General features: G+C 33.8%; 2 protein-coding genes and 1 non-coding gene across 9 annotated transcripts in view; 1 reads left to right on the forward strand and 2 right to left on the reverse strand.

Annotated features, from left to right (window-relative positions):
• The window catches only part of LOC110829585 (proton-coupled amino acid transporter-like protein acs), a 20,264-nt gene extending 10,836 nt beyond the window's left edge, over positions 1–9,428 (reverse strand). The window contains exons 1-4 of one of the 3 annotated variants that reach the window (XM_087355585.1): positions 9,170–9,428; positions 2,852–2,951; positions 2,147–2,227; positions 972–1,122 (exon numbers count right to left, since the gene is read on the reverse strand). In XM_087355585.1, coding sequence (XP_087211711.1) covers positions 972–1,122; positions 2,147–2,227; positions 2,852–2,925 — 306 coding nt within the window. In that variant the 5' untranslated portion in view covers positions 2,926–2,951; positions 9,170–9,428. Of the gene's footprint in view, positions 1–971; positions 1,123–2,146; positions 2,228–2,851; positions 2,952–6,813; positions 9,104–9,169 lie in introns of those variants that run through there. The other 2 variants (XM_022063450.2, XM_022063449.2) reach the window with 2 other exon arrangements.
• On the reverse strand, positions 9,002–9,081 carry TRNAL-UAG (transfer RNA leucine (anticodon UAG)). Its single transcript has one exon. It is a non-coding gene; the product is annotated as a tRNA-Leu (tRNA).
• Positions 9,429–11,220: 1,792 nt separating the features above from the next.
• The window catches only part of ZnT49B (solute carrier family 30 member 9), a 29,082-nt gene continuing 27,061 nt past the window's right edge, over positions 11,221–13,241 (forward strand). For 3 of the 5 annotated variants that reach the window (XM_087354969.1, XM_087354970.1, XM_087354971.1), the window contains exon 1: positions 13,110–13,229. In XM_087354969.1, the coding sequence (XP_087211095.1) occupies positions 13,136–13,229 (94 nt within the window). In that variant the 5' untranslated portion in view covers positions 13,110–13,135. Of the gene's footprint in view, positions 11,240–11,328; positions 11,569–13,109; positions 13,230–13,241 lie in introns of those variants that run through there. The other 2 variants (XM_087354973.1, XM_087354972.1) reach the window with 2 other exon arrangements.

Genomic DNA, 13,241 nt, shown 5'->3' on the forward strand with positions numbered 1-13,241 from the left:
TCGTCGCCGTGAAAACCCGAAATTTTATCTTTCCTCTTTGCGTCTCGAAGTGAAACTTCTGAGAATTTCAAACTTTATTTTCTACTATCGTCCAAAGGTGAGATCAGTCTGAATGGCCATGTATTCCCATCGATTGATATTGTTTTATTTGAATAATTGCAAACAAAGAATTTTAATTACTGGAAATCATTACTTCTGTGGGTTTACCGGCAATTTGTAACATCTGTTCAGTCGTCCTCAACGGCGGGCCACCCTGATCGGGCAACATAAATTTCTGTTCTCGCACTCAGCAGATTGAGAACCGATTTCGAGACGTGCTGGCTGGACAAACACGGATTATGCAGACTATGGAAATTCTAAATTGTGAATCCAGTAACGTGAATCAAATCCTATTATAATTCTCAGTTGTCGGGAAAAAATAATATATTTACGTAAATTCCAAGAACTCAGTTGACTATACTGGCAAAGCTAAGCGTAAAAAGCGTAAGGTTTATTAACAAGGAAACACATCAAGTCAATTTGTTAATATGAAGATTCATATAAATCTTAATATTTCCAATTTTAACACTCAGCTTGTTCCCTTCCAAGTGACCTTTTCCTAAGGGAAAATCCATTTCGTTTCCCTACATCGAATCTATAGTCGTTCTATAGAAGCTAACAGTCGCTTAGCCAATAAAAATATTCCCCATTTTTCTGGAACCCGACACTGATCGTTTACTGAGGCAGATAAATCCAGTACACACTCTTCCAGCCTATTTATTGACAAACTGCATAAATATTTTCACATATTATTTATATAATAATATATTCGTTACTTACAATCATTAAGTTTAAACACAAATTTATATAGGAGGAGATGTTTCTGACTTCCGTGAAACATTTAATGGACCTAATATTTATGGGTTAGATACATTAAGCGAGTTATCTTGTACGTAGCACGGAGAGGGTTAGCTCCAAGATGAGCTACTTACCAGAATGTACACGCAGTGGGTACAGATGAGTCCAACTATTGCGGTCCCCAAGGATCCGAAAATCACTCCACCGTTTTTGAAGGCCAATGGCATAGCCAAGACACCCGTTCCTAAACTACTCTTGAGCAAATGAACCATGGTCCCCATGTCCCTGTAACAGTAGCGACAAGGAGTTTAAGAAAAAATAGTCACTCATACATTTGTTATAATTTTATTGTCGTATTCTCCCACAGACATAATGCTCACTTAATTTCTCTCTAAATATACACGAAAGAATTTACGTTTATTATAATGGAACATACAGCTCTTTTATCCAACTTTAATAAGCTGATAGTTATTCAGTAGTTATATGAAATTTTGAACATATTTTGTATGTGTAATGTGTAAAATGTGTTATTCTTAAAGTAATGTTTCATAACACATGAAGACTAGTGCATAGTTAACTTGCACGAAGAGATAAAACATTGTTTGTTCTTTGTTAGATATATGTCTAAGAAGCGATTAATAAGGGAACTTGTACTTTAATCATTTGAAGCTCACATTATGAGGCAAAGAGTTAGAATAGTAGGAAAAGTACGTTCAAAGATAAAATCATGGAGGTAAAGTGAAACTTTATTTAGGCTTAAGAAAGAAGAAGGTACCCAGGCTTTTCTCGCTTGTCCTCCTGATGGGGTAGTATCAAAGCAAAGATATTATTGGGGTGATGAGTGGTAGCCTTGGTCAGATCGAGTTTACTTTCTTTTAAATCAAGAAGAGGGAATTACGTAAAAGTGCGGAAGAAAAGAGAACACTATTAAAAATGAATAAGATGCACATTATTTCTGGAGATGAAACGGGCATTTTATTGTTAGAAGTTCCCAGGCTATTCCCGATTTTATTATATGTTTAGATTTAGTGCGAAGTTGTCATGTTAAGTAGTAGAAGTTTGAGACAGAGACATATGAATTATTATCTTTTATAAATAAATTTTAAAAATACAATTTAGAAATTTAAGTAATTTAGTTTCCTTCACAACAAATGCTTTAATATAGTTTAGGCGATGCGTAATGTGTAATGCAACTGCGGTTTAATCGAGTCTTTGTTTTAAATACGCAATTAAACTGAAAAGCGTAATATAAAATTCTGTATGGGAGGCAAATGTATATGAATCCGTGATTATGGAAAATTTTACTTACGAAGTGGGATGTTCAACATTGCGATGTTCGAATGGATTGTATTCATCGCCATTAACACTTTTCTTATCTGTCAGTTGAGCTCTGAAATATAAAAATCTAAATTGTAATATAACATCCAAGTAAGTCTTATGTTTTATTTTGTATTTATTATAACAAAATTTAGAGACTATTTAATTACTGGTTTCGATAAAATGAGCTACTGTGCAATAATTTAATTTATTTTTAAATGCCATAAAATTTGTGCGAAAATTATATTAAATGTTCATTAAAACCTTTAAATACTATTTAGGAATTAATTTGTCTGGTGTGCTTACAATTGTCATTGTTCAAAATCACTGGAAATTTATTCGTGTTCCAGAATATGTTAATATGAATTTCCAGCGGAATACGGTGTATATATTTATGAGTTAATTTGTTACGCAAACCTACATTCACATGCCAAAATTTGTAGTAAATTTGTTTAATTGGTTAGTAAAAAATTTTATTTGGTTTGTAAATAAATCTATACAAAATATATGTATAGAAGTAATGAAGAAACCAAAATCATAGCTAACAAATATTTCCATAATGTGTCAAATTTGAAAAGTCCGATAAGATGTTACTTGATGCGCGTTACAAAATCAAAAGAATTATTACAGAACAATTATGTGCAGATATTTGTTTTTAATATTTAGGATCAGTTTTCTATAATAACATTATACTCACGTGGAAGACATGTTAAGGGTCTCCATGTTTATCACAGACAGACTTTCTTTTGATGAGGCCATCTTGGTGTTCATGATGACAGATTTCTATCTTAATTTATCTGAAAATACAAAAAAGTATTGACACGTACAAACACAATTGTGCCGCATTCATGCTGAAAATTATTTATTGTTGAGGTGTTGATATACACTGTTATACATGATGTTTCGAATTATTTGCTAACATTAAGCTCACAAGTCAGCCGGTGGTTAAAAATGTGCAATATTTTATTTATATATCAGTCTGTGACATAGGTTACGCTTAAACAGATACTTCTGCATATTGAGGGCGGTTATAAAAGTGTTACATATGATAACATTTAACAGGTTTTCGTTCTTTCATAAGCATCTATAAGTAAAAGTACTCAATCACGGCTTGTTAGAACCAAGGTGCTTATCAGTCATAGAGGGAGCTTCTGTAACACTTTGCTTCTAACATGGACCGTAATTGAATTCTTCTGCGTGTACTTACACACTCGCTTGTGTACTTAGAAGAAATGAAAGTCTGTTCAGTGTCATCATGTATAATACTCTGATAAAGAACAATGAACACCCAGATTTAACTGGTTAAGAGTACCCTTCGCCATAGCCTAAAATATACATAAAACAATGCGTGTTTTTAACCACTGATTAAAAATAATACGTATTCAGTCTTTGCTACTCCCATCTTGGTCCCATAAAAATTCCTGAGACCTGCAATAAAAATTTTAGGCTTCAGGAATTTTATGCCTATATAGTATTCGGGCTTGGTACATAGTTTACAGAGCCCTAACCCAGACAATGGATGATGTTGAACAAAACTATAGTCTAACCACTGGCACAAACCTTAAGAAATTTAATCCAACATAACTTTTTATGTGCTTTCTTTCAGTACTTTCACTTCACTGAATATTATCATTATCTTTGACCATTTGAATCATGATAATCGTCTAAATAATTTTTCAGAATTCAGTCCTTACATCAGCACAAACAGAACACTTCACCATTACAAAGATCAACTGATTAACGCTATTTAATGAAGTAATCGTTTTTTTTTTCTAAAAAAATTATAAGAAACCCATGAACATGAGTTGTGGGAAAAATAAAGTAATCAGATGTTAAAGATGTGACCACTGATGACGTCTAAATGAAAGTGTTAAAGGTCGACCTGTTCTGTTTAATCGTCAACATGGCTTTCCTAATAATTGTTACTTTTGGTGCCGGAAATGCTTCCAAAATCGTTAATAGGCGATACAGAGGAGCAGAGTCTTTAGTGGCCAATTCAAAGCACTTACCTGCAATCCGTGCGTAGATACTACAAAAACCACGAAAAGTCAGAATTTCAAATAGCCCATTTGAGAATCGAAATAGTTACCCCCCCCCCCCCCCCAAATATAAAGCTACGACCCAAAATACAGTTTTCTTTGTACTTACCGCCGTGAAAGAAGTTTTAAAGATACTGATTTGAAATAAAGAGAGACGAATTTCTCTCACATGAGTATTCAAACAAAGGGAATTTCTATTGTCACAATATCTGAAACACGTAGTTTGCTTGCATTTGAAGTAAATCAGGTCAAGTGGAACGTATTTTGAACGGAATAGACTTTCACAACGAAGAAATATACCGTGGTTACCCGATAACCCTATTGTTTAATAACTATTTTATCTGTGTTTACACTTGTTTGTTCAAAGAAATCGATCACGGACTCAGATTATCGCAATGACCGGGAGAGGCAACATCTCTTGTATCCAGTTAATCAAAGTGCAATACTCATCTCCAGAGATTACGAATTGTGGTCATTATCATATATATATTCATTCTTATACTTTTCTGTGCAGGTGGTATTAATATTATCAGGGGCTAGGCCTAACCTCTTCAGTTCTTATCATTTACGAGGAAAATTGTTAAACGATAAAATAAACTTAAATGATTCAGGCTGTGATTTACTTAAAGCAAAGTTCAGCAAAAGACGTTTGAATCTGGTTTATTGTTATCCCGTCTGGCTCTTTCCACCTCAAAACTATACGACATTCGTAATATATACAATTGAGTTAAAACCTTTAAATCTTAGTGGTAACAAAATGTGCTTGAATTTCGGTTTCATGTAACTCCCAGAAGAAACAGCGATTAGACCTAATTAACCACTTGATCTTATTATAAATAGAGACGTATTACGCCTTGTAAGATTTCAATTTCTCATGGCGGCAAGTATGAAAATTATAATCTTCTGGAATATTGCACTGATAGCGCTCATCGCCCTGATGATGTAGGCAGCAAGGACCTTCACAATATTTAAAAATTCATACATTAACTAAAATAACACACAACCCATATCATTACAAAGATAAATCAGTTTTTGCCGTTTAGAGAAATAATAGATGTTTACTTCGAGACTCAAGAAAATACAAATAAATTTTGTAGGACAAACGCAAAATTATTTATTGCTGGAGCAGTTGTTTCATATAATTCTTTTCAGACTTTAAAAGTTTGATGCAACATAGAATTGTTAATTATTACATCACAAATAAACACGTAATTAATAACATATAATTGATTACATTTTTAAACTATTGTCTATACAGAACATTGTGAGGTAGGTGGAGTTCCGGCCCTCTGAAGCTCTTCAGAAAATTTTAAGAACCACGAGTCTTAGATGTGCTCAGTAATTCTGGGCTCGAAGTCAGAGTTTCATTGATTCAGGAATGAAATGAGACGATGAGTAAATGTCAGTGCAGACAAATGAATGGCCTTATTGCGTACTCGCGAAGAACAAAAGCCAATCGAGTGCACGGGACCTACTTGACAAAACAAAAGCGTATTGTTTCCACTAGGTAAGTAAATACATTTAACACAAGCCGATTTTCATATAATTTCCATTGTTTTTCGACATGGGAAATTACTTTGATTCACACAACAGAAATTACTTCAAATACCCTTATCCGAATTCTATACCAGTGCATCAGAATTCGAAGGACGCAAAAGATGACTACATAGAATTGATTGATTCCTATTATTTAACGACGCTATTTCAGCTAAAAATGTTGAATGTAGAATATTAGATTATCATGCTCTGAGTATATACGTAAATTATGTTGTCATATGGAAATAACATTTATAACGAAAATTCAAAGTGCTTGTGAATTTAACCTACGTGTTCGATATCTTATCTGTTACGAGTAGAACCATACTACAGTAGCCACATCCGAGTCATTTTTAGTGAAGCATGCCATTAGAATTTCAAATAAGGAAGGAAATACCAAACCTTAAATGCTGCTGTTATTCGTATATTTATGGCAACGATTGCTTGAACAGGATATTCCTGTTATATCGTGTTTACGTGTATTTTCATGCCCCGTCGAGTTCCTGTTTCCTAAACATTTATTACGAAGTAATTTGTGCACAGTCAAGTTAAGAATTAGAAATGCTGCACAACCAGAAATATTTAAAAAAACAACAGCGGTCCTAAGTTCGAAGCTCATATAAATAATTTAGATACTTAGTTCCTATCTGAAAGACGACACAACACTTCACCACTACAAAGATCAGATTCTTAATGCTGTTTAAAAAAAATTATTGCTCTTTATTCCACAAATTATCGAAACCATTGCATAAATACTGTAGAACTATGAATTCGTAGAAACATGCTGTCTCCTTCTTCAGGGCGTTACATCGTCATTCTTACCGCCGTGAGAACTTCAGATGTCATGTATCTCATATGGGAAAGAATTAAATGTAACCAACATTTTTAAGAGGACTTCTGGAGATTAAATGAAAACTTAAAATCTGCTGTACAAAGTTAAATAAAGTAGTGGAAAACAAACAAAAATATAACTTTTTTGGTTTTTGTGGTTAATTTTAGCGACTCTGTTATTACGTCAGACTGTATGGCATCGACATGGCTTTTCCCTTTGAACTTTGTTAATAACTTTGTATTTTACGCTTACCTGTAATTTTGCAGGATAAGATTTTAAGAGGAATGTATATGCAAAACCACTGATGAAAATCACTTCTCTTATATTTTCAACTTGAACTGTTTCATAAACACCGCACCACTGCCGCCTGCTCCGACTTTGAGGCACGACCGACTTTTAATCTGACCAAATCTACACTCGCTTTGCTATTGTTCCATGACAGAGATATTCAAGGTACAACGTTTGGTGCCGTTCGGTGGGGGATTCGCACTCCGGGAAATACGTGGGGGGAGGGGGGGGGCTAACCTCTAACCGGATTCACAGTCGACATTGGTCATAAAACCTCACGTCCGTGCACCTTTATCGGAAGCCCTTGCCCTCACTCATTCCTGTCAGTTAATTGATAAGCAAAACGAGGTTTCAAACATAATTTGTCACTGCTTACGAACTAAGGTGAGTCACAAAATGTAGGGGATTCGTTCTAGAAGATTTTTGTGGTGATAGCCTGTTAGGTTTACAACACTTTATAACTGTGGTATTCATTTTGGACTAATGGTTGATTATAGGTTATAGATTATATTTTATATTGTTACTAAAAGGTTAACGTCATCTCCACCTTAAAATCGAAAAAGGGTATCCACTCAGAGAACCTCTTATTTAGCCTAGCGTTAGGGATACTTGTATAAACTAAACATAATTCTTCTCCATGAGCCTGAAAAAGGAAAATGTTGGCAGAGTCTTTTAGGTTTCACTAGAGAATATTTTTACTTAGGGTAGAGACGATTTAACATTCCACATATTCCTCGCTGCTGCATGAGTCCTGCTTAATTCTAGTTCTCTTGCGTGTTACATAAACTTTACGTATGTAAAATTTACATTTTCTATTTTTTTAATACAATTTCCTTGTTCTACGAGTAAACAAATACTATCGTATTGTTGTCATGTCCCTGTGTGTGCATATGTGGGTCTGTTCCTTATAACTTACAACACTTGTCATATAAATCACCTTACGCGTACCTTTGTATTCTCCACGTGTTAACATGGCTGCCATTTACAATAGATCTGTGACTGTTTTTCAGTTTAATCTGTATGATGATATTCTGTAGCTTTCTCGGTTTTTCCAGATTAATCATGGTTTCTTTTCTGAACTCTGGACAATGCACAGAATCTCGCATTGGGGCCCAGTAGATTATAAAACAAATTTTGCAGCAGATGTTTAAAAGAGTATATTTTATTGTGAATAGAAATTTGTCGTGAGTGGAAAACACTATATGATTTTCATAACTTTGATTTCCTGGGCAAAACAGTGGAGTATTTCTTAAATATGATAAATTTTCCTAACATCAAGACGAAGTGAATCTGTACAGCTGTGTTGTTGTTTTAAATTTTATAAAAAAATATCTTAACGAAAAATATATAACTTAATTTTCAGACCCGTGTTACTACGGAAAATTTTGTGACCCCACATCAACTAACTGTAGTGTCGCTCTCACCCCAAAAGCTCTCACGGCCGTCATATTGGTAACTTATCGATGATGAAAGGAAATTAAAGTATAAATTTGGGTGACCTCTGTGACCTCATGATACTAATTCATTGGACAAACAAATCTTCTTTTGTTAATAACAGAAATGGATAAATATGCTAATGATTTAAATTCATTGCTATCCTCACAGTACACGTTACACGGAAGAACTTTGAGAAACGTAATGGAAAAAATTCTTGCCATAGTCTTGTTTACTAAAACACATAACAAACAAATTCAATAAATATTTTGCATCCTTATTGTGTAATGCTACCGACGTTTTAGAATTAGGGCATCTAAGTCAATCCCTACATATATAACGGAAGATTAGGAAATATTTAGATGTAGATGAATATTAGTTTCACGCTACGGATGACTTTACCTCTTTCCTTTCGTTAAAGAAGACAGCTCTAAAATTCGACATGCGCACCTCAGTGCGGCCGACGGGATAAACGCCATTACTGAAAATTATTTCTTCCTTTAAATAAACATTTAACTAAATTTTGTCTCATCTATGCCAATCTGTTTAAATAGAGCTACAAAAGTAACTCGAACTAACATTTGCTTTACAAGCTTCTTGTCGCATTTTACAAATTAAGTTTTAAATGTCTATAATTCTCAGAAAAAATATTGTAAATTAAATTTAACTTAATCGGTCACTTACATAAGAAGCATAATTATTTGATGTAAAAAGAAAGTGGCAGCGGTGGGATTCGAACCCACGCCCTTTCGGACTGGTGCCTAAAACCAGCGCCTTAGACCGCTCGGCCACGCTACCGGTGGAAGATTCGGTTTGTTTTAGGATATTGTTAACGAACAATTACCTTTGTAAATATATACGTATATATTGATCGGAGTGCACTTACCTTTCACGTGTGTTTTTATCATCACTTTTGTAAATTTGTAGCAGATACAAATACATAGTTTTAAAGCTTAATTTATATTTCCGTTTTAACAAAACATATATTTCAAATGCAGTCTTCGTAATCATTCATACTTCACTGACCTTAATGTCTTTTTCAGTTGATACCTGTTACATTTTATTGTTATTCAGCAATAATAAATTTAATCTAAATCCGTTATTTAGATTCGACTATAAATTTCACGAACTAATCGAAAAGATGTCATCATTTTCAATTCGTTTTTTTTTTTATAATCACGCAAATAAGAACGGTTACAACATTCAACTGACCGATGCACCTGGACAGTCTATCATATCTAGTAATAATACTTACCAGTTTATTGGTAGGGACTGAAATGTTAGGTTTATATCTCATTTGATGTTTCTCAGTAATTAATCTTGAAGTTCCTCATAAGATTGATTACATTTAATATATCGTTATCTCTGGTGCCATTATTTTTTGTAAACACGTGAAATCGACGGTGTACATGGAGGCAGTTACCTGTCTCCCACCTCCCTAGCCCGTTACAATTTTATTCGTTTTAGAGTGGCAATAATGATTGATTTGTAACTTTATTGTTTATGTAACACATATTGTTATCAGGGTTGCGTTTCCAAAAAAATAAAAGAACTGGGGAAATTTGTCACGCTGTATAGTGTTGAAAGCAATGAGCACGAGTACTGATACGAAGCCCTTCTCTTTATGACATTCAATCTTTAGAGTAAGAAATACCTCACGATATGACGGTTATGCAACAAATACAGAGGTTACTTGAACTTTAAATACAGATTGGAGAATAGTTCTAACCTGATAACGTTTCACAGCAAATATTTAGTTACTGCTGTGAAGTTAATCAGACACGTGTTTAAATTTTAGTGACCGGGAATTACCAGGAAATTGTTACTCAAATTTAGATTCGCCCCTTTTTCACACAAAAAAACAATAATATGATGCGAATGTATTAATTATATTGAACTCGCCCAGAACAAAAATTAGTGGTTTCTTTTGCATACACGGAATTATTACAACAAAATAGCTGGTACAAATTTATTTGAATATGATACAATTACACCGGAGCACTGTTGCAGTTTTTAAGAAGACAATTATTGTAGATACAAGTTAAATTACACTACAGCGCAATGGCTTCGAAGTTCGAAAAACAGCGCTTGAACTTTGGCTAACGTCTCCTTTTTTGACGTAAATACGTCTATACGGAAGGGTCATTCGGCAAAAACAGCGTTACGAAGATGTGTAAGATCCATAGCAACAATGTGTAAATATGCTCAAATTTAATATATACTCCTGCGTGCATAACAATGCAAGAAAAGAAGGATTCGAATTTCTAACACACGCCTGCAACATTATTGGCTGAGCATGCCGTAAAGCTATTTTCTCATTTACTATGCATGCTGTATAATTGCCTGAATAAACCGTATTGCAATCCACTCCTTTGCCTAAGAAACTAATTGTTATGTCATCTGTTTATTCGGCATTGTTATGTTTCATTAACACCGTCAACAATCCACTTTCGTTACTGCGGAAAGAGCTGAGCTGTGAATCGCTTGTAGAAGAAGTGTGTCTTAGAGTAGATAATATTGTGCTGTTAAAAACGTTTTAGAATATCACAAGTACTTATCTTATATAAGAATAATTAAGAAATCTGTGATACTGCCCTCCACTCTCTCCATTTTAGTTTTGATTAAATTTATCATTGCCGGTGGACATCGTAGTCTCTCACTATTGAACAAAGTTTGAGGTAAGAGATAAAGGCACATCGCACTTCACGCTACTGCTGCGTCAGATTCACCGGAAGCGTGGTTCCACTGTCAATTTTTTTTATTGCAGACATTTTAATTTTTGCCGGCAGATGACACAACATGGTTATGTGGATTATGCCATCTGTGGTATGTTACTGTTACTATTTTGCACGGGATATTGTAGAGTGAAGTGAAATTTTGGAGATTGTGTATATTATCGGTTTTTTGAAATTCTGTTATTATAGTTGACAAGTGAAGTGTTATTGAACGCAATCAGGTAGGTGAATTTTCTCAATTTTTTTATTGTGGTCATTTTAATTTCTGCCGACAGATGACACAACATGGTTATATGGATTATGCCATCTATGGTATGTTACTGTTACTATTTAGCACGGGATGGTGTAGAGTGTGGTGAAAATTTGGATATTATGTTTATTGTCATTTCTTCAATGTTCTGATATTACATTCGACAATTGAAGTGTTATTGAACTCAATAAGATAGGCGGATTTATGATTTTTAAGTATTACGATCATGACTTGAAATGTCATAGCTGTTTCTAGATTTCAACAGCTACCCACAACGTTCTTATTAATTTTAATTAAAGAGTAAGTATTTGTTATAAAAGCTATTGTGAGTGTATTAATTTTATAAAAAAATATTAACAATATGTTACATTTTTCACATGATTATTTGTTACTGAAGATATACAAATGCAGGTGCACAATGGTTAACAGAATAAGTTCAGTGGTTAAGTTACATAATGTTCCTAATTTGTATGTAATGACTGGGTGATTAGTGTAGTTGTATTCACCATATTATTTTTTACACATTTGGGACTGGTTCACAGGCACTGAAGTTGAGCAGGCAGATGTGTTTGATACATATTCAAGAATTCTTAAGTCTTGTAAATATTTATGATTGCTCTGTATAATATAGTACTCTTGCAAGAAATGTGTAGGTGGCAGTTACAACTATGTTTTTTATTCGTTTTTGTATTCATTATTGTATTTGTATTGTGTCATGTCCCACATCCTTGTCTTTGTGCTATTTAGGGTCTGTATAATGTAAAATGTTTTATTTGATCAGTTATACAGCCTTCAGTTGATCTTGCTACAAATAGTATTAAATCTTAGAATTCTCTGATTTTGATTCAGACTGAGAAAACTACATGACAGATTACATTATTTCAGTCTATTGTGTGCTTAATGTTTACAAGCCATATAACACTTCATCTGCTTGAAATTATATGGTTGAAACCAAATTATCAAAAAGCCTTAGTTTCTGTCTCTTTTTATCTTCAAGGATATTACATTCATTTTGTATATCATATAGGTTTTTAATTTTAATATTTTACAATGTTGTATTTACTGTTGAGGTTATGTTGCACTGAATCAGATATGTTAATATTATTATGTCAGTCTGATTGTTGAATCAGGAAGGACATATGAGGAAACTGCTGTGGCTTACCTTATAATACTACCCAGATATATTGTTTGGATGATATGAGAAAAACATGCCAATTGTATAGATTACAAGTTTCAAATCAGAGAAAACAGAATGGTTATAAATTATGAATGGGAAAATATGTGGAAGAAAATAGCTTTGATTTAAACTAAATATTACCCTTGCATTTGACTGTCAGGAACACAAGGCTTGTGAGTATAGCACCAGTAGTATGTTCATGATTCAAAGTTAATAAGGGTCACCCACATAAAATTTAGACAGAATACTACAAGGAAATATGAACAGATAGCCAATCATGCATGTGAACCAGACAGATACAGTGTGATCTATAGGACATTTTTAATTTTGTCTATCTGTGTAAGAGAATGTTTAGTTTTAGATGTGAACAAAGGCAGCATATCAGCGCCATTGTATGCTTACAGCTGTTTGGACTCAAATAGTTGGAAATTATAACTTTGGGCTCGGCATTGGTACATGTCTTATCGGAAAAGTAGATGGCTTTAAAATACAGGAAGATACTGTATTTTTCATTTTATAGGACATGCTTTATTTTTCTTTAAAGTTGCCCTGAAGGTCTTTCTTATAGGTTTGTTTCCTAAACTGTTATTTGTCTTACAGACTGGAAAATATGGTAATTATTTGAATGAATAACTAAACTATAATAGAGTTTTCTTCACTATAGGTCAGTTCCCTCAGCCCTGTGCTGTGATGTTGCCTAGGTCATACATGCTGATCAAGTTACTGTACCAGAATGCAGCTAAACAGTCCATGTCTCACATATGTGTTATTCGAGTGGGATCTGGTCAGTATGATT

This window comes from Zootermopsis nevadensis, unplaced genomic scaffold (genome assembly GCF_977971745.1).
Source record: "Zootermopsis nevadensis isolate Lab colony 2312 unplaced genomic scaffold, Znev_1.0 Znev_ptg000024l, whole genome shotgun sequence".
Taxonomy (NCBI): Eukaryota; Metazoa; Arthropoda; class Insecta; order Blattodea; family Termopsidae; genus Zootermopsis; species Zootermopsis nevadensis.